Source organism: Delphinus delphis, chromosome 20 (genome assembly GCF_949987515.2).
Source record: "Delphinus delphis chromosome 20, mDelDel1.2, whole genome shotgun sequence".
Lineage (NCBI taxonomy): Eukaryota > Metazoa > Chordata > Mammalia > Artiodactyla > Delphinidae > Delphinus > Delphinus delphis.
Window position 1 is genome coordinate 9,242,533 of NC_082702.1, and position 21,424 is coordinate 9,263,956.

At 50.0% G+C, this 21,424-nt stretch overlaps 1 protein-coding gene across 1 annotated transcript; it reads left to right on the forward strand.

Moving 5' to 3' along the window:
* The first annotated feature begins 6,681 nt into the window (after positions 1-6,681).
* DACT3 (dishevelled binding antagonist of beta catenin 3) lies at positions 6,682-16,248 on the forward strand. Its single transcript, XM_060000636.1, has 4 exons — positions 6,682-6,984; positions 12,367-12,463; positions 12,631-12,783; positions 13,772-16,248. Exons 1-4 carry the CDS (start codon positions 6,736-6,738, stop codon positions 15,157-15,159), a joined length of 1,887 nt encoding a protein of 628 aa, XP_059856619.1. The 5' UTR covers positions 6,682-6,735; the 3' UTR covers positions 15,160-16,248.
* Positions 16,249-21,424: the final 5,176 nt, after the last annotated feature.

The window sequence follows — 21,424 nt, forward strand, 5'->3', positions numbered from 1 at the left end:
GCTCTAGAGCCCGCGCGAGCCACAACTACTGAGCCCACGTGCTACAACTACTGAAGCCCGCGCGCCTAGAGCCCATGATCTGCAACAAGAGAAGCCACAGCAATGAGAAGCCCGCGTGCCTCAACGAAGAGTAGTCCCGGCTCGCCGCAACTAGAGAAAGCCCGCACACAGCAACAAAGACCCAACGCAGGCAAAAATAAATTAATTAATTAAAAATATATATATATATATACAGAGGGAGCACTGCCAGGAGGGAGGACTAGAGGGGAACAGTGTGGAGGAGCATAGGAGAGGGAAGAGTAATGGAGGAGAGATGGAAGGAATGTGATCGGAGGGGGGAAGGATTTATAGAAAAGCAAGTAATCTCATGGCTTAACGGTTTAATTTTTTATTTGGTCTTATTGCTACTAATCACAACTATTAATAACAATGCAGTTAGCACAAGTCTGGCCCACGGTAGAAAGCTGATGCACAACAGCTGGTGTTTTCTCTTAAATTGATGCGATGACTTGTCTACACACTGAATGTGCCCACTCGTCGGTTCCTCCATTTCTCACACCGTGCTGGATGATGCTGGGGACACGGTGGTAACTGAGCCCAGGTCCTGCCTTCAGGGGGGTTCACCATCCCGTGGGGGAGACAGACCCGTTCCCTGTGAGTGATGACCCAGAGTGGGGAGGGCTGGAATGGGAGAGCCCAAGAGGGCGGGGCAGCCTAGAGGGAGCCTGGGGGTCTGGGGGCAGCTCTTCTGAGCTGACTTTTTTTTTTTTTTTAATATTTGGCTGCACCAGGTGTTAGTTGCGTTATGCGCGATCTTCATTGCGGTATGCGGGATCTAGTTCCCTGACCAAGGATCGAACCTGTGCCCCCTGCATTGGGAGCGTGGAGTCTTAACCACTGGGCCACCAGCGAAGTCCCTGAGCTGACTTCTTAAGGTTCACCTTGGCCCTGAGGTTGTAGACAGAGGGAACCTCTCTCTTCCTTTGACCCCTGCCCTTCAGCTCCCTAGCTCCCCGTTGTTCACTCAGATTTTTGGCCCTACAGCTGAAGGCAAGCAATCAGAGCATGCGCTTAGACAAGTTCTCTTTACACCTTGGTCACGCTTGGAGTTACACGCCATAGTTAGAGCTTTTCCCGAGCCCCATAAAAACAGGGTGGTATTTAGCAGCCAATTTAGGCTAGTACCCAGAGCTTACGCTCCAAGTCTTTCCAATTTATATCCATTAGTCCATCTGCTGGTCGGTTCCGGAGTTGCACCTCTTTAGTTTGAAAAAGCTAAATGAACTTCAGTCAATGAGGATCTCCAAACGAGCCAGAACACCTCCGAGGCAGAATCCAAGCCAATACTATGGGGGAATAAATGTCTCTTAGACTCCATCCTGAATGCTTCTCCTCAAACTGACTGGTCTAAAATCCAGGAGTGGAGACAACAGAGACCCAAATCCATCTGCCATGATACAGCCAGTCCAGGAAATGTATGGAAAGGCCTGGTCCTTGACAGTCACACCGCTTCTATCGTGGCCACGGGTTTTGTCAACATTCTGAGACCAAAAATTAGAGACATGATGAAAAACACCATGTTAGCTGGAGAAATGCCTTGATTCCAGAACTCCAAGAGAGCCCAACATGAGAATGCAGGAAAAAAAAAAAGTCACACAATCCAGTTTAAGACCCTGCTACTTAAACAACGGGAGAGGAAAAGAAAAAAAAGGTCCATCCTATCAAGGCCATCACAAAACACTAAAGCAAATCTTGACAGAGACAGCTATAGGTACTGTAAAGAAAAGGGACGTTGGATTTGAGACTGTCCAGCTTTAAAATACAAAACGGAATTGGATTCAGTCTCCTCAGGGACTCCCAGCAGATTTTTTCCTCTGTGTCCATAAACACCCTTCAACCCACAGAGGGCAATGACCATTCTCATTAATGGACGCGCTAGCCCCGGCTTTGTGGATACAGGGGCCACCCCACCCCCTTAAGTATCTCATAGTCCCCCCCACCCCTTACCCTCCCTTGGTGCCCAGCAATGATTTTTAAATTGATTTATTTGATTTATTTATTCATGGCTGCGTTGGGTCTTCTTTGCTTCTTAGTGGCTTGCTTCTTGCGGGCTACTCTCCGTTGCAGTGCGTGGGCTTCTCACTGCAGTGGCTTCTCTTGTCGCGGAGCACGGGCTCTAGGTGCGTGGGCTTCAGTAGTTGTGGCGCATGGGCTTAACTGCTTCGCGGCATGTGGGATCTTCCCAGACCAGGGCTCGAACCCGTGTTCCCTGCATTGGCAGGCAGATGCTTAACCACTGCGCCACCAGAGAAGCCCCCTGCCCCACCAGAGAAGCCCCCTGCCCAGCAATGATTGCCATGAGATGCCACAATTTGCCACACCGTGTCTAAGCCACTCTCCGTCCGTCTTGTTAGGCCCCTTACTACCCAGCACAGTTTCTTACTCAGATTATTCCAATAAGTCTTTCAGGAAGGGATATTTTATCATTTGGGAACATTAACATTTCATGTTCACAAGAGAGCCTATTTTTCCCAGTCCCTGACTGCCACTGTCCATCTTAGATCACTAATCTCCCTCACCCCCCAGAAAAAAACCCATCAACCTCTCCCTGAGGCCCACAGAGTCAAGATATGCTGACCCCAACCCGTGATTCTCTTTGGGCCTCCAACTCAGCAAACATAGGATGCATCTCAGAGGCTGAGCCTGTTAAAGTGGAAATAGATCTTTTTCATGTCCCTCCTGAAACCACCTTCACATGCTCTGACACACTCAATCCATCATTCAAGGCCTCCTCATACCCACCTCCAGCCCCTGCAACACTCCCATCTTGACTGTCAAGAACCCCAATGTTGGAAATTCCCTCGCGGTCCAGTGGTTAGGACTCTGCGTTTTTACTGCCGAGGGCCTGGTTTCAATCCCTGGTCAGGGAACCAAGAAGAACCCCAGTGTTTCCACTGGGATACTGGCTAGTCCAAGACCTCTAGGCTATAAATAAAATAGTCAAAGCTTGGTTCCCGAGAGCTCCCGATCCATACACCTTCCTGGCCAGCCTCTATTCCTTCCAACACCCCCCAATTCACAGTCTCTCTTTGTTTTCACCTGGGAACATCAACAATATACACGGACAGGTAGGTCTCAAGGACTCACTGAAGTTCCTACTTACTTTTCTCAGACGCCGAGTATAAATTTGAAGGATTTGGTTTTCCCTTGCAGTTCCTCTCTAATCCAAAACGTGGATCATCTTCTCGTCTGTTCTGTTCATTTCAACAGCTCACTCACTGCCACTCAATATCTACCCCGTGCCCTTGCCCATAGGGACGCAAGATATCTGGGGACAAATTACAACTATGTAAGCCACAAGTATACTATTTAGTACATGTCCTTGCACCTGAAGGTAAGACCTTATCCACAGAACGCATTTATCCCATCATTAATTTCATCTTCACCCAAGACTGAAAATGCAACTCCAGTGGTTTCTGGGTCTGTTACGGGTTGAATTGTGTCCCCCCAAATATATGTGAAAGCCTTATCCCCCAGTATCTGAGAATGTGACCTGATTTGGAAAATAGGATCGTTACAGATGGATTGAGCATTGTCCCACATACTCCCTTCCAAGACCCCTCCCAACTCAGTGCTCGATTGTTACAGGAAGTTCTCCCTGCCTGCACCATCTATGAATCAGGATTCATGTCCTCCTTTTTATTCAATACAACTTCCCTAATGGCCCCTTCACGGGACTCAGTTTCTGTAATCACTGAACTTTAAATGATGCCATAAAACCATAATGGCAGGAACCACCTCCTCATTGAACTCACCTGGGTTTTCCAGCTATCACAATATTACTAATCCCGAGTCAACTGATGTCACTGACAATGTCTCTTGGTGTCAGTGGCATCGCGCCTCTTGTGACTCATCTCATGGTCCCAGTCCTGTCCCTGCACCTTCTCCTTGGTTTTCCACCTTTAATCGACATTTGTTTTCTGACCACTCAAATAAATAAGGCAATTATTTCCACGAGTCTTGGATTGCCCCCCAGTGATTCATAATTTACTCGTGGCGACTTCGCAGCCCTTATCAGCGTTTCAATTTCCCTTCATTCTGTCAATACCTCAGAATTCATTCTTTCTCCTGTCAAACACCCAACTCCTCACAAACGTGAGAGATCCGCCAAATCCTGTGGAGGCTGAAATCATGCAGATCCAGGATGTCTGTAATCTCCTTTTTCATCAGGACCCAAAGAAACCTTGGGATAAGAAACCAAATGCTTGGGAGTAAACTCCAAGGATTTCATCTGGCCTCTGACCATGTTTGAACAACTCTTCAGGGGTTTCCAGGGCAGGGACTTGTGTGCTGCGGTTGGAAGTAACCCCAGGAACTTCCTGGAACCAGGAAGTTCCAGGTTCATCCCCAGGAACTCTGCAGACATCATCGTCATCAACATGAAAAGGCCAACAAGGAAATCCACAAAATTGCTACCGCTGTTCTGACTCCACCAACCAAGGATCTCTCTTCACCTCCTTCTTGGAACCCTCTTAAATGGCTGCCCTCTGGTCTCAAATCTTGGTTTTACTCCCTTATTCAACCATGAATAATTCTCTTTTTATTTGTCTTCCTAGGAATACCCATCTTCAAATGGCCAGAACCCCTAAGTCAGCTCCAGATCCAACATTTTACACAGCAAATGGTTCAACTGGTCTTGCACAAACAGCAGAGATGAAGACCAATCCTGACATCACCCCAGATCCTTACTACTAAGAAAATCTTGTTTGAGAGAGAGTTTTCCATATCCCCTTTCATCAGCCTGATCATCTCCCCATTGTTGGTAAATTTAGGTAATGTAAGGACAGTCTACATCTGTCTTAAACAAGAGGCAGGGGGGACTTCCCTGGTGGTCCAGTGGGTAAGACTCCATGCTCCCGATGCAGGGGGCCCGGGTTCGATCCCTGGCCAAGGAACTAGATCCCGCATGCATGCCACGACTAAGATCCCGCGTGCGGCAACTAAGACCCAGCGCAGCCAAAATAAGTAAGTAAATAATAATAATAATAAAACAAGAGGGGGATTAAATAAAGTTTATCTCTACTAAAACCCAGACTCATTTTTTCTCCTTGGGACTCACTAGATTATTTTTAACTTATTTATCAGGCCCTTCTGTGGCTCTTTATACATGGAAGGCACTACTCCAAGCACTTGACAAACATCTCCCTTAATCCTCATAACAACTCTGTGAGGTAGACAGTGTTACAACTCCGATTATACAGCTAAGGAAATTGAGGCACAGAGAGGTTAAGCATGTTTCCCAAGGTCACACAGCTAGAAAGTGGCAGAGCTAGGGCTCACCCTAGGCAGTCTGGTTCTGGAGTCTTTGCTCTCAGTCACCAACATTGTCTCTCCAGTTCAGGACCGGAAGGTAACCTGGGATCATAAAAGAGGGAGGGTCTTACATGATCTTCTGGGCCCTGGCTTTTAGGGAGTGAAGGTCTGTCTGAGAAATGGGTATGAATTTTGAAGCTAAATCTTGAAGGTTGTAGGGACGCACACTCGGTGTAGTGACACTGGCTGGCCGCCTGAGGGGGCGCCAGCCCCGCTCGCGGAGCCAGGGGAGGGAGGAGGGAACCTTGGAAACGAACGTCAGGCTCAGACTTATGAACCACAGAACGTTGAGAACAGAGCATCTTAGAAGGCTGAGAACAAAGCCTCTTAGAACGTAGAACAAAGGCCCCTGGAATCGTAGAATGGTGAGCGCAAAGCCTCACAGCATCTGGGAGACAAAAGACGCTTAGATTCTGTTAGGGTGGAATCATAGAATCTTACAGCCAGGGTCTTATAATTCCAGAATTTGGGACATGACCGATCTTAAACTCTTAGACGTAAGACTGGCTACCGAATTTGAAAGGCTCAGTGCAAAAGGAAAATGCGAGGCCCGTTTTCAAAAAAATAAGAATTTCAAGACAGTAACAGCAGAATATTAAACCAAGCTCGGGGCCCTTCTAAGCCGGTCGTATGCTCGTGAAGCCGGTCTCGCTCAGAAGCACAATTTTATGGGAGGATTACCAATTTTTAGTGGTTTGGCCCTCTACTTTTACAGCTGAATGTCTGGGAAGGCTTCCTGGAAGAGCAGGCAAAATCAGCACTCGACTCTCAAACCCTTTCCGACCCCCCGCTTAGCCTCAGAAGCTGAAGGTTACGAGGGGTGGGGGGAGAGAAGCAGCTGCCAAAATGTCACGGGGACAGATTCTCTATTTATAGATCACCCCTGCCCCTCTCGCGGGACAGTCCAATGGTAGCCAGACCTCTCCTGCAAGGGGGCGGAACCAGCTGCAGGGGAGACAAGGACCAATGACATCGGGGCAAGGGGCAGACTTGTTTCATTGTGACGCGTGGGGGCATGGCCACGGCCCAAAGGGAGGTGAGAAGGGGGGCGTGGCGAAGAGGCCAGTAAGCAGAGCGAGTAGGCAGCTGCGAGCATGCGTCGCGTTGGGGGGCGCGGGTGCACAGCAGAGCATCTTCGTAAGGAAGGGTACCAGCCAATAAGCGATGGTTGCTCTGTCGCCGGGGGCGTGGCCATGCAGATAAGGCGCGGGTGGGCGGCCCAATGGGCGGGCGCCTATGCAGATGAGACGGTGACAGCCGGGCCAGCGGGCGGGCGGGCAGGCGGGCTCTTGGGGCGGGGAGGTGGGACCGGGAGAGGGGTGGCCGCGGGGCCCGGCCGGGCTGGGGCGGGGGGCCGCAGCCATGATCCGGGCCTTCTCCTTCCCGGTGAGCCCCGAGAGGGGTCGGCTGCGGGGCTGGCTGGAGGGCAGCCTGGCCGGGCTCTGCGAGTTACACTGGCTCCGGGAGAGGCAGGAGTACCGCGTGCAGCAGGCGCTGCGGCTGGCCCAGCCCGGAATGGGGGGCGCCGAGGCCGAGGACGAGGAGGACGCCGACGAGGACGAAGATGCGGCGGCGGCGCGCCGGGCCGCAGCGGCCCTGGAAGAGCAGCTGGTGAGGGGCCGCCTGTCCGTCCGTCCCTCTGCCCCCGTCTGTGTCTGTCTGTCCGCCTGTCTCGGCTGGATGCTCAGACACCCGTCCGGGTGGGGGAGGGAGGAGGGGGAAAGGAGAGGGGGGTGGGGCTGGGGGGTCGGGGCGGCGGGCGGGATCAGGCCTCCCCGCCCCCAAACTGGGGAAGGGGGCTGCATTGCCTCCGCCGGACCCTCAGGCCCATTCCCTACACCCCTTCCCCAAAGAAAATCCATCTGGGCACCAAGTATGTGTCAAGCCCAGGCTGAGTATTTGGCGAGCGTTGTCTTCTTGCAGCTTGGGGGGCAGGGGGTGATAGTTCCCACTTCACAGAGAAAAAAACCCTGAGTCTCAGAGAAGGCAAACGACTCACCCAAGGTCACACGGCAGGATCCAAACATGCCTCTCTCCCGGCCTCCATACCGGGCCCCGACTTCCCTAAGTCCTGGTGTGCTTGGAGATCTCCGGAGGGGGCGGGGAGGGGGGGAGGGGATCCTCGGGCCTCCTGAGGGAGGGATTGCTGCTGAGAGGAAGTTCACAGTCCCTTAGGATCCCACGGTGATCTTGACCCTCTGTGACACTTTCCCTCCTTTCCTACCTGGCCACAGCCCTGGTTAAGCCAAGAGGCGGTAGATTGAGGCAGCATGGGTGTCTGACTTCTAGATTCCCTGGGTGCTCTGATAGTGGAAGATGAGCCAGAGTTCTCCAGAATTACTTAAGGAGCATCACCCCTCTTTCCGTCTCTATGCCATTTCTTAATTCTCCTGACCTCTTCCTGTGTTTCTTGCACTCTTTTCCCAACTGCCCCATCTCTGTGACTTTGTGTCTCTTTCTCCGTCTTTCTCAATCCTCTGTCTCTCTATCTCTGTCTCCCTGGCCTTCCCTTCTCGCATTTCTGCACCTCTCTCTCTTCCTGCCCCACATCCTTGTCCCTCTCTCTCTTCCCCTCCCCCCAGCCCGCCAGGCCCCAGACCCGGGCTTCACTTGCTGATCCCATCCCCAAGCCTGTGTGTGGTCAGAGCTTCCCGTTTGGGGAAACCTGAGCCGAGGTAGTGGGGGGAGGGGGCTCTCCCTGCTACTGACCTCGACTGCCCCCTCCCCAGATGGAGAATGGGGAGGAATACTGAAGCCAGACTCTGGGGCTGCAAGCCCAGTCCCTCCCTCCCCAGCCCCCCCCCACCCCCGGTGGGGAGAGGGACCCTGCACATTCTTCTCTGGAAACAGAAACAGCTGTGGGAGGCCTCACCCCCTCCCAAAGTTAGAGACGCGTTGTAGGGGCCTTCAGCAGCTCACCCCACCCTGAGCTGGCTGGGCTTGGGAAGGCACCTCCCACCCCTCCAAGGAAAGGGAGAAGGCATGCGGATGGGCCAGCTGTGTCCTGCCTCCCTGTCCCTCATCCTCTGCCTCTCTCTGCCTCAGTCTCCCCCTTCTCTGCCCCTCTGTCTACCCCCCAGCCCTCAGTATCTCCCCCACGAAGTGGTAGTGGAGGGGCCTCTTCCCCCCACAATCTCCAGGCAAAGCTCCGTCCCAGCGTCAGGGAGGAGGCGGTGGCAGGCAACGGGAAGGAGACAGCGCCACTGAGGGAGGAGCAGAGAAGCGCTAAATATAAACTCCTCTGGTGTTGGGGGTTCCTGGGTCCTTCCAAAGAGGGGGTGGGAGCCTCCTCTGGTCCCTGAGTCTCTGTTTTATGAAGCTCACCCCTCCCACTCCTCCACCCCCCTCCCAGGAATACACTCCCTTTGAAGCAAGAAAGATGGAAGCCAGAGTTGGTTCGTTTCTAATAGGAATGATGGGGATGAAGGGAAAGATTAGGGGTATCTCAGAGAAAAGAGGCAAGAATCCTGAATGGGGGCAGGAGTTCTGTTCTCTCCCACCAAGGAAAATGGTCCCCTTCCAGCAAGAAGGATTAAAGTTAGACTTGCAGAAGGACTTCCTAACAGAGATAAAGGGAATTGGACACAGATTGGGGGCATGTGAGTGGGGGCAGCCAAGGTCTGGGAAAGTTTGGGCAAAGGGGTCTCCAGGGGTCCGAACCACATTCATGTTAAACCTGCCTGAGCTGGAGAGCCTCAGGCCCACTTGCTGAAGGGCTTGCAAAAAAAGGGTGAGGGGCATTGTGGGTAGGCAGGGAGCCAGATTCAGGCCAAGGACCTTCTGGTCTTTTAAAGATTTGTCCCTTTGCAGCTGGAAGAAATGAGGTCAGACTTACAAATGGGGTGGGGTGTGTAGACTACGGGGGTGCTGGGGGGTCCAGGCACAGGGGAAGAGGAGGCCTCTGCTGTTTATCTTCCAAACTCCTACTCTTCCCTGCAGTGGAAGAACTGAAATTAGACCTGCAGAACTTACCGGAAAAAAAATATATATTTTTTCTCTTATTTCTAACTACACAAGTAAAACGTGATTTTATATTTTCCTTGTTAGAAATTCATAGCTTTCATGTAATAATAAAATCCAGCATTTATTAAGTGCCTAAAAGGAACTGCTGTTTAAACTCATTTAATCCTCACAACAACCTCATAGGAGAGGGAGTCGAATGATGCCCATGTTACAGATGAGGAAACTAAGGCCCAGAGAGGTGAAGTAACCTGCTTAAGGTCACACAGCTGGGAAGTGGCAGAGCTGAATTTGAACCCTGGCAATCTGGCTCCCAGCCATGCCTCCATAAACACTTCATCCTACCATCCAGTCCCCTCATCCCTCCCTTGACCCCGTAAATGCACCCTCTCCCCTGTGATCACCACCAGTGTCACCCTGGTGTGAGTTCTGCATCTATGCGCAGAAACAGCTTACATACCACGATACGTAGAGTTCGCTTTGCTTTTTTTCAAATTCCAGTTTCTTGGGTGAGGTGTCAGACACTATGGACAGTGGTTCTCAAAGTGTGACCCGCTGGACCACTAGCAGCGTCACTGGGGAACTTGTTCAAAATGCAAATTCTCAGGCTTCTGCCTGGAATCAGAAGCTCTGTAGGTCAGACCCAGTAATTTAGGTTTTAACACGACCCCCCGGTAGTTCTGACTCACCCTTATACTATACATTCTGCATTTTTCTTTTTCCACTCCATGATAGGTCTTGGAGATGGTTCTATATAGAAATTGCCTCATTCCATTTTAACAGCTGTATAGTATTCTGTGGTATTCATTCATTCCTTCCCCAAATATTTCCTGAGCACCTACTTTGTGCCAAGAGCTGTTCTAGACACTGGGGCGGGTTGGGGGGGTGCGTGTGGAGGTGGGGGAAGGCACAGCAGTATACAAAACAGACAAAAATCTCTGCCCTCCTGGGGCTGGGGCTGACAATCTAGGGAGAAGGACAATAAACAAATAGCCTGATATGTCACTTTAAGTCAGGAGGTCATTACTGCTATGGTGGAAAAAAGGCAGGGCAACCCAGGTGCAGAATGATCAGGAGCTATTTTGGAAAGAGTGGTCAGAGAAGGGAGATGTAACAATCTCAATGAAGCAAGGGAGAGAGCCAGGAGGGTATGCTGGGGAAACACATCCCACCGAGGTAGGAGCATGTGTGATATGTTCAGGGAACAGCGAGGAGGCCAGTGTGGCCCCAGCAGCGTGAGCAAGGGCATGGTTAGTGGGGGACAGGTTATGGGGTATAGGGGAGGTCCTTGATGTTTTTTAGCCACCCCTGAGGCTGCACAATTCGGCTGCATTCCTGGCTTCTGCTCAAAGATGACACCACCCCGAGCATCTCTTTACACGCAGGGCAGGAGCCCAAAGTGGAACGATTTGTTGACTTTCCTCCCATAAACAAGCCCAGATGGGGGCTTCTGTTCTAGGGGGGAGGGGTGGGGACTGGGGCCCAGGAGAGCAGCCGAAGGAGTAGGAAGCTGCGGGGCGGGGGTGGGGGGGGGGCGTTGTCTGCGGGGGAGCCGGCCAGTCTTTCTGCCCTAAATAGGCAAGGCTGGGCGTCTGCCCTCTCAGCCCCTCCTCCCTCCTTCCCTCCCTCCTGCCGCCTGCCGTCCAGACAAGCCGCTTTTGTCTGAGGGTCAACCGTCTGCCTGAGGCTGCCACCACCTCTGGCCTCACCCAGATCCGCGTGAGACTCTTCCTGGCTCTGGCCCTGTTTTCCAAAATAGGGTTAAGTCCTAGTGTCTTGGAGACCCCATCTGTGTTGCTTCAGCCCCTACCCCCACCGCGTCATAGTCACTCCCCTTTTAAAGGGTTTTCACCTTCATTTATCCACATCTGATAGGAAATGGTCTTTTCCTGCAGCAAGGATCCAGGGTAGACTCCATCGAAATTTCCCATGGGGATGTGGAGCTGCAGCAGACAATGGGGGCTTCTGGGTGGGAATGGAGCAAGGGCAGGAGGAGGATGTGGTCCCTGCTGGGGACAAAGGAACCCGCTGGGGTTCACCGCTGTAGTACAATACCACTAAGGCTAGATTCACAGAAGGACTTTCCAGTAGGCATGGGGGGGATTCTTTCTGAGAGGAGAAGCAAAGATTTATGAGTCATGGTCAGCCTGTGTCATCCAAATGAGGGAAAGACTCAGTCTGCAGCAGGGGACTTCCCTGGTGGTGCAGTGGTTAAGAATCCGCCTGCCAATGCAGGGGACACGGTGTTTGAGCCCTGGTCCAGGAAGATCCCACAAGCTGCGGAGCAACTAAGCCCTTGAGCCACAACTACTGAGCCTATGCTCTAGAGCTTACGTGCCACAACTGCTGAAGCCCGTGCGCCTAGACCCCATGCTCTGCAATGAGAAGACCCCACTCGCCACAACTAGAGAAAGCCCGCGCACAGCAACAAAGACCCAACTCAGCCAAAAATAAATAAATTTATTTTTAAAAAAATCTGCAGCAGGAAGGACTTAAGGAAGACTTGCAGAAGGACCTTCCATTGGTTATAAGAAGCAGTGGGGGAAGATAGGAGCATCTGAGAAAGGAGAGTCAAAGTCTGGGAGAAGGCAGACGAATGGATGGCTAAGAGATCTGCTAGGTCCTCAACACCAACTTTTAGCGGCGAACCGCCCTTACAGCAAGAAGACCTGAAGTTACACTCAAAGAGGGACATTCTAATAAAGTTAAGGGGCCATGAGCACCAGATAGAGGGAAGAGCTGATAGGGAGGGGACAAGGGATGGGGACTTCTGAAGACTTATCACTCACACTTAAGAGGGAACGAGGTGGCTGCAGCATGAGGGACTAGAGTTAGACAGCCAGAGGACTTTCTAATGGGATGAAGGGACAGAGATCTTGAGGGGGATCCTGGAACTTGGGTACTCTTTTACCTTTTTGAAATCACAGCCTCCCTGTCAAAGTGAAACCCTGCCCATGAGCTCCTAGAATAGGGGACCAGTTGGCAGAGGGCTCGGGGGTACTTCTGACCATCTTGCTTTTCCCACCTCCTCAGGAAGCCTTGCCCGGGCTCATCTGGGACCTGGGCCAGCAGCTGGGAGACCTGAGCCTGGAGTCTGGGGGCCTGGAACAGGAGAGTGGGCGCAGCTCGGGTAAGCATGGCTAGAGGTAGTGGGGTCTGCCTGGGACACCCCACCCCACTGTCTCCTGTTTCTCAGGCTCCCCACTCTATGCCTCTTGATCTCCTCCTTTCCTCCCCACCCCTGGTTTCCCCTTTCAGGCCCCCCTGATTGTCTCTCCCCTTCTTTTTGGAATCCAGGCTTCTATGAAGACCCCAGCTCCACAGGAGGTCCGGACTCACCACCCTCGACCTTTTGTGGGGACAGTGGCTTCTCTGGATCTGGCTCCTATGGACGCCTGGGTCCCTCTGAACCCCGGGGCATCTATGCCAGCGAGAGGCCCAAGTCCCTAGGTAAGGTGGGTGGGGTTGGGCCCCCGAGAGCCAGGGAATGGACAATAAGAGGATGCTTTTAAACACAAGCGTCTGAGTCAGACCAACCTGGATTCGAATTCTGGCCGTGACAGTCCCTTTTTGTGTGATTTTGAGCATGTTGCTTCTTTCTGGCCCTCTGTTTCTCCATCTGTTAAAATGGGATTAATGACAGCACCTACTTCATAGGGAAGTTTTGACTATTCAGTGAGCCTCTGCCCTAAGACATTGAACTTGGCACATGGTAGCCATTAGGTAAACAAAAATTGCTGTTCATTTATTCAAGTAAGTTTCTGAGTCCCTACTATGTGCATTCCTAGCACATATCCTAGGGGTGAGGGATACAGCAGTAAAATCACTGTCTTCATGAAGCTGACATTCTAGTGGGAGAAATAGGTAATATACAAGCTAAATAAGTAAAATATCTGGGATATTAGATATTGACATGTACCATGAAAAGAAAATTAGGGAAGGGGACGACAGCGTGTCGCTTGGAGTTGGGGAGGGAACTCCAATTTTAGAAAATATGGCCGGAGAGGAGGTCACTGAGACTGTGGCATTTGAGTGGGGCCCTAAAGTAAGTGAGGGAGTGGGCCAAGCAGATACCCTGAGGGAGGAGTAGTTCAGGCAGCAGGAACAGCAAGTACAAAGGCCCTGAGGCTGGAGCGTGACTGGCCCCTTCATCCAGGCCAGTGTAGCTGAAAACCTATAAATGTAGAGGAGTTGGAGGTCAGAGACACGGATGCAGGACAGACCATTCAAGGTCTTATAGGCCACTGTGAAGATTTTGTTATCAACCTAGTGTGCGAGAAGGGGTGAGAGCAGGTTGTGTGTGTGTGTGTGTGTGTGTGTGTGTTTTGTTTTTAATGGGAGTGGGAGAGTAGGAGAGGCGGTGGGCAATTTGCCCCTCCTAGGCTCATTGGGAAAGGGCTTTGAGAGCCTCTCTTCCCTTTTTGCCTCCCTCCCCTAGGAGACGCCAGTCCCAGTGCACACGAGGCGGTGGGCGCCCGGGCAGCCGTGCCCCGGTCCTTCTCGGCGCCCTACCCGACGGCTGCGGTCCCGGAGGCCTGCTCCTCCGCGGAGCGACGAGCCCGCGCGGGGCCCTTCCTGACGCCCAGCCCCCTGCACGCCGTGGCGCTGCGCAGCCCGCGGCCGTGCAGCCGTCCTCCCCCGGACTCGCCAGACGCCGCGGGCTCCGGGCGGCCCCTGGACGGCTACATCTCGGCGCTCTTGCGCAGGCGCCGCCGCCGGGGGGCGGGCCAGCCCCGGACCAGTCCCGGGGGCGCGGACGGGGGCCCGCGGCGCCAGAACAGCGTGCGCCAGCGGCCGCCCGACGCGTCCCCGCCCCCCGGAGGCGCGCGGTCCGCGCCGGAGCCCCCGGTGGAGCGCGCGGTGGGCCGTCCCGCCAGCCCGGCCCCCTTGGGCCGCGGCTGGGCTTCGCCATGGGAGTCGGAGGCGGCCCCCGAGCCCGCCGCACCGCCCGCTGCCCCCTCGCCCCCCGACAGCCCGGCCGAGGGCCGCCTGGTGAAGGCACAGTACATCCCAGGCGCGCAGGCCGCCACCCGCGGCCTCCCCGGCCGCGCGGCGCGCCGCAAAGCGCCCCCACTAACCCGCGGCCGCAGCGTGGAGCAGTCCCCACCCCGGGAGCGTCCCCGGGCCGCGGGCCGCCGCGGACGCATGACCGAGGCTTCGGGCCGCCGGGGCTCGCCCAGGGCTCGCAAGGCCGCTCGCTCCCAGTCCGAGACCAGCCTTTTGGGCCGCGCCGCCGCGGTTCCTCCGGGCCCCCCCAAGTACCCTACAGCCGAAAGAGAAGAGCCTCGGCCGCCACGGCCCCGCCGTGGTCCAGCGCCCACTCTCGCGGCTCAGGCCGCGGGGTCCTGCCGCCGCTGGCGCTCCACGGCCGAGATCGACGCTGCCGATGGGCGCCGAGGCCGGCCCCGCGGTCCCGCCGCCCGAGGCCCGGGTCCTGGCCCATCCCCGTCAGCTCCTCAGCGCCGTTTGCTCTATGGCTGCGCGGGCAGCGACTCGGAGTGCTCGGCCGGGCGCCTGGGGCCCCTCGGACGCCGGGGCCCGACAGGCGGCGTCGGCGTCGGCTACGGGGAGAGTGAATCTAGCGCCAGCGAGGGAGAGTCGCCTGCCTTCAGCTCCGCATCCAGCGACTCCGATGGCAGCGGTGGCCTCGTGTGGCCGCAGCAGTTGGTGGCAGCCACCGCGGCCTCCGGGCCAGGGGCTGGTGCAGGTGTAGGGGCGCCCGCGGGCCCCGCCAAAGTCTTTGTGAAGATCAAGGCTTCCCACGCGCTCAAGAAGAAGATACTGCGTTTCCGTTCGGGTTCTCTCAAGGTCATGACTACAGTGTGAGTTTAGAGGTTTGCTTGGGCTCCCCCTTCATGGCCTCTGCACCATCACACCCCCAATCACTGACCCTTCTACACCTCCCTTCCAAAGACCACCATTTTCTCTGCTTCCAAAGACCCTTCCTCACTGCCCCATCCACTGCAGTCTTGGTTGAAAAGGCTCCCCCTCCACCACAGGGAGGAATGGGGGAGGAGCCCTGTTTGACCCAGTTCAGCTGCTGGCTCTGCAGCCCTTGGGCAAGAAAGTTCCCTTTCTGTGGGCCTCACTTTCTTCATCTGTACTATGGGTGTACTATGGTATGCAGCAGGGGTAATTCAGTTTGAATTTACCCATTTTAGTTTAGACACTTAGTCCGTTTGTTCCCCTTCATTTCTCTCACTGAGCCTTCTTATTCCTCCTTTCCATGCCCAGATATGGCCCCCCTCATTCACAAAGTGCCCCCCTCCATGTCCCTGGACCCTTAGGATACCCCCTTAGCACCCTGGTCAGAGACTCTGTGTCTGACCCAGACGGTGCCTGCAGAGTGCCCTGGGAAGGGAAGGAGCACTGACTTTGGGGTTTTGAGGGTCAAGTAGGAGTTGGTAACACCTAGAAAGAAAGACTCTTTCACCTCCCTCCCCGGACAGATATGGAGGATTGGAGGGTAGAAGAGGGGAAGGAAGATGGCTTCTATCTCGTGGCACCCTCTGTGAGAGGGAGTGGGGGGAGTCCAGGATGACCCTCCGTTGTTCCGATCCAGTATTTTTTTTCTTTTTTTAAACTTACTGTATTTATTATGACGATGGTGACTCCCCAGTGCACAGGGGGGCCAGAATCTGTGTGTTTCTCTAACCTCTTTGTAAATAAATGCACAGTGTTACATACGTGGTGGTGGACTCTCCTTCTGTGGCTAAATGGGCATTTCCTTTGGACTAATATTTATTGAGCAACTACGGTTTGCTCTGGGTATGTAGTGTCCAGAACCAGATGGCAGATCCCAGGGTAGGTCTCAATAGCATTTTCTTACCATTGAATATTTTACTTCAATGACTCTGACCTTTGGTTGAGTTTTGTTTGGTCATAAATATGGTTTCATAAAAATGGAAATAATAAAGAAATAAAAAACAAAAATTTTTTAAATGGAAATAATGTAGGTAAAGGGACAGCCCCAAACGCCTTCTCTCAGAAGTCATCATAATCAGTTTGATGTGCATCCTTGTATGTTTTCCTTTATGTGTTTGCATACATATATGAATCTTGTAGCTATATAAATATATGTAACTATATATATGCATATACATATAGTTATACTCTATATAGGCAAAACTATATACTTACATAAATTGAGCCATATGTATGCATTGTTTATCAATTTTTTTTGTTATCTGTGCCTGGAGATTTCTATATGGGAAGGATTTTAATTAATTGAATCTCTGAGGGTTTAGTACTATTTAGCTTTTCTATTTTATTTTATTTGTTTATGCTTTTCTATTTCTTCTTATGTCAGTTTTACTAAGTTGTATTCTAGGGATTTGTTCATTTCATCTAAATTTAGATGACGTATTTTCCTATCACTGTAGTAGCTGCATACGATTCCATGGGGTCGGGGGTACCCCTAATCTAACCCTGTTGTCAGCTCCTCAGTTCCTTTGCTATTTTGGACCTTACTGCAGTTATGTCCTTGTACATACCTCTTTTTTACATATATATATTTCTGTAGGATCCACTCCTAGAAATAGACTGGCTTGGTCATTACAGTACCATCATTTAAAAATTTTTAATTGACTTGGTCACACTTCCTTCCACTGAGACTGCCCTCAGTTGACATTTCCAACAGCAACCCCTGAGATGCCCATTTTCCCACTCCTTCACCAAACAAGAGATGCTATTAATCATTTTCATTTTGCCAATCTGGGGGTGGGGGGAGCGGAATGGTGTTCTGTTTTAATTAGCATGTCTCCCTACTTTCTTTTTTTTATATTTATTTATTCATTTATTTGGGCTGTGCTGTGTCTCAGTTGTAGAATGTGGACTTAGTTGTGGCCCGCGGGCTTCTTAGTTGAGGCATGCAGGCTTCTTAGCTGCGACATGGGGGCTTCTTAGTTGCAACATACGGCCTCTTAGTCGCGGTTTGCAGAATCTTAGTTCCCCAACCAGGGATTGAACCGGGGCCACTGCAGTGAAAGTGCTGTGTCCTAACCACTGGACTGCCAAGGAACTCCCAAAGCTATTTTTTAAAGTTTGCGGGAAAAGTCATTGCTTCTCAAGCCCTTGGGAGTATTTGCCCCATCTCTGTTTCATAAAAGGGGCAACTAAAGCCAAAAGAGGAAGGGACTTGTCTAAGGATACACAGGCCACACAGTGGTCAACATGGTTGAAGTACAGATGGCTGACCTTTCTTCCTTTTTAAAATTTTAGTGCTTAATCATAAAAAGTAACAGCTGACACTCAATGAGCACTTATTTTATATGCCAGACTCCATTCTCTGACTCATTTAATCCTCACAATTTCATGGAGGTAGATATGATTATTATGCCCGTTTTACAGATGGAGAAACCGAGGCACAGATCTCTTGAGTAACTTACCCGAAACCAATAAGTAGCAAAGCCAGAATTTAAGTTCAGACTGCCTAAGAGTCCATGCTGTTAGCCATTGCCCTATAAGCCTATTTCTATATGGATCATCTCTAGACGGATACACAAGGAACTGCTCACAGGGATAGGGGCTGGGGGGGGCAGGAGGGGATGTTGACATAATAAATATATAACTTCTATAATTTTTAAAGGTATTAAGGACTGTGGGGGGAAACTGAGCAGAGATATGATGGAATTGGGAGGGATGGGGGAAGAGAGGAGTTAGTAATTTTAAGTAGAGTGATCAGAGGTGTCTAATTGTGAGGGTGGCATTTGAACAGAGACCTGAAGGAAGTGGGGGGGTTAGGCTTGTGGATCTCTTGGGGAAGAGCCTCCCAGGCAGAGGGGTCAGCCACTGCTGAAGCCAAAACAGTGCCTAGTATGTTGGCAAAATAACCAGGAATCCAGCGTGTCTGGAGCGGTGAGTGAGGGGGAGAAGAAGGGGAGGCGAGGGCAAAGAATGATTGGGACCACTGCATCCCGTGGGGCCTCGTGGGCCATGGTGAGGAACTTGGTTTTTACTCCTCCGGAGATGGGAGCCATGGGAGAACTCAGAGCAGAAGAGGGACTTAGGTGTTTAGAGGGGAAGAGGGGTTAACAGTTCTATGGAAACATAATTCACTACCATAAAATTCACCCATATAAAATATAGAGCTCAATGGCTTTTGTTTCTTTATTTTCCTTTCCTTGTGATGAGAGCCTTTAAGATTGACTCTTAGCAACTTTCAAATGTTCAGTACAGGATTATCAACTATAGTCACCATGTTGTACATTACATCCCATGACATTTATTTTATAACTGGAAATTTGCTTTTGATCCCCTTCGCCCATTTTGCCCATCCCCCCCACCCCTCTGACAACTCTCAGTCTGTTCTCTGTACCTATGAACTTGGTTTTGTTTTTATTTATTTATTTATTTTGCTGAAGGACTGTATTTTATTTAATTATTTTTAATTTTAGTTTTTATTGAAGTAGAGTTGATTTACAATGTTGTGCCTGTTTTTTTTAGATTCCATATATAAGGAGACCATGTGATATTTGTCTTTCTCTGTCTGACTTATGTCACTTGTCCATCCATGTTGTCGCAAGTGGCATGATTTCCTTCTTTTTTATGGCTGAATAATATTGCATTATATTCAAATTTTCTCTATTCAGGCACCTATCGATGAACGCTTAGGTCGCTTCTATAATCTTGGCTATTGTAAGAAACGCTGCAATGAACACAGGGGTGCATATATCCTTTCAAATTAGTGTTTTCATTTTCTTCAGATAAATACTCAAGAGTGGAATTGCTGGATCATACAGTAGTTCTATTTTTAATTTTTTGAGGAAACTCCATACTGATTTCCATAGTGGCTGCACCAATTTACATTCCTAACAATAATGCACGAGGGTTCCTTTTTCTCCGCATCCTCGAAAACATTGGTTATGGCTTGTCTTTTTGATGATGGCATTCTGATAGGGGTGAGGTGATATCTCATTGTGGCTTTGATTTGCATTTCCCTGGTGATTAGAGATGTTGAGCACCTTTTCATGGACCTGTTGGCCACCTGTATGTCTTCTTTGGAAAAATGTCTATTCAGATCCTCTGCCCATTTTTAAATCAGATTTTTTTTTTTTTTTTTGCTATTGAGTTGTATGAGTTCTTTATATATTTTGGATATTAATCCGTTATCCTGTGCATGGTTTGCAAATATTTTCTCCCTTTCTGTAGGTTGCCCTTTCATTTTGTTGATGACTTCCTTTGCTGTGCAGAAGCTTTTAATTTGATGTAGTCCCACTTGTTTATTTTTGCTTTTGTTGCCTTTGCTTTTCGTGTCAAATCCAAAAAATCCTCTCCAAGACTGATGTCAAGGAGCTTACCGCCTATGTTTTCTTCTAGGACTTTTGTGGTTTCAGGTCTTAGTTTCAAGTATTTAATCCATTTGAGTTACTTTTTGTGATTCTTCTGCATGTCGCTGTTCAGTTTTCAGAACACCATTTACTGAAGAGACTATCTTTTCTCTATTGTATATTCTTGGCTCCTTTGTTGTAAATTAATTGCCCATGTATGCATGGGTTTATTTCTGGGCTCTCTATTCTGGTCTATTGATCTATGTTTCTGTTTTTATACCAGTACCATATTGGGGTTTTTAAAAAAAAATTTTATTGGCGTATAGTTGCTTTACAATGTTGTGTTAGTTTCTACTGTACAACAAAGTGAATCAGCTATACATATACATATATCCCCTCTTTTTTGGATTTCCTTCCCATTTAGGTCACCACAGAGTATCGAGTAGAGTTCCCTGTGCTATACAGTAGGTTCTCATTAATTATCTATTTTATACATGGTATCCATAGTGTATATATGTCAATTCCAATCTCCCAATTCATCCCATCCCCCCTTTTCCCCCTTGGCATCCATACATTTGTTCTCTACATCTGTGTCTCTGTTTCTGCTTTGTAAATAAGATCGTCTATACCAATATTTTTACAGATTCCACATATATGCGTTAATATACGGTATTTGTTTTTCTCTTTCTGACTTACTTCACTCTATATGACAGTCTCTAGGTCCATCCATGTCTCTACAAATGACCCAATTTCGTTCCTTTTTATGGCTGAGTAATATTCCATTGTATATATGTACCATGTCTTCTTTATCCATGCCTCTGTTGATGAACACTTAGGTTGTTTCCGTGTCCTGGCTATTGTAAATAGTGCTGCAAGGAACATTGGGGCGCATGAGTCTTTTTGAATTATGGTTTTCTCTGGGTATATGCCCAGTAGTGGGCTTGCTGGGTCCATATTGTTTTAATTACTATACCTTTGTAATATAGTTTGAAACTAGGGTACATGATGCCTCCAGCTTTGTATTTCTTTCTCAAGATTGCTTTGGCTATTCAGGGTCTTTTGTGATTTCATACACATTTTAGAATTGTTTGTTCTATTTCTGTGAAAAATGCCATTGGAAATTTGATAGAGATTGCATCGAATCTGTAGATTGCTTTGGGTAGTATGGACATTTTAACAATATTAATTTTTCCAATCCATGAACACGGGATGTCTTTCCATTTATTTATGTCTTCTTCAATGTCTTTTATCAATGTCTTATCAATGGCTTTTATTCTAGTCACAGAGTTGTGCTGTGACTATACTATCACCACAGTAAATTTCAGAAAATTTCCATCATCCCAAGTAGAAACTCTGTCTCCCTTACTTGTCAACCTCCAGTCTCCCCAGCCCCTGGCAACCACTAATCTACTTTTGTCTCTGTAGAGTTGCCTGTTCTGGACATAGAAATGGAATCCTGCAATATGCAGTCTTTTGTAACTGCGTCTTTCACTTAGCATAATGTTTTCAAAGTTCATGCATGTTGTAGCATGTGTCAGTACTTCATTTCTTTTTATTGTCAAATGATAGTCCACTGTTTGGATGTACCACATTTAGTTTATCCATTCATCAGTTGATGCATATTTGGGTTGTTTCCACTTTGGGGCTATTGTGAATAATGCTGCTATGAACATTCATGTACAAGTTTGTGTGTGAACATATGCTTTCATTTCTCTTAGGTAGATACCTAAGAATGGAATTGCTGGGTCATCTGGTAACTCTGTAATCTTTTGAGGAACTGCCAGACTGTTTTCTAAAATAGCAGCTTCATCTTACATTCCCAC

Bases quoted from the DNA above. Each gene is read 5' to 3' on its own strand.
- DACT3 (XM_060000636.1), top strand. From the start codon at position 6,736: ATGATCCGGGCCTTCTCCTTCCCGGTGAGCCCCGAGAGGGGTCGGCTG. The intron at 6,985-12,366 runs GTGAGGGGCCGC...CCACCTCCTCAG, and splicing joins CGGCCCTGGAAGAGCAGCTG to GAAGCCTTGCCCGGGCTCAT. The intron at 12,784-13,771 runs GTAAGGTGGGTG...TCCCTCCCCTAG, and splicing joins CGAGAGGCCCAAGTCCCTAG to GAGACGCCAGTCCCAGTGCA.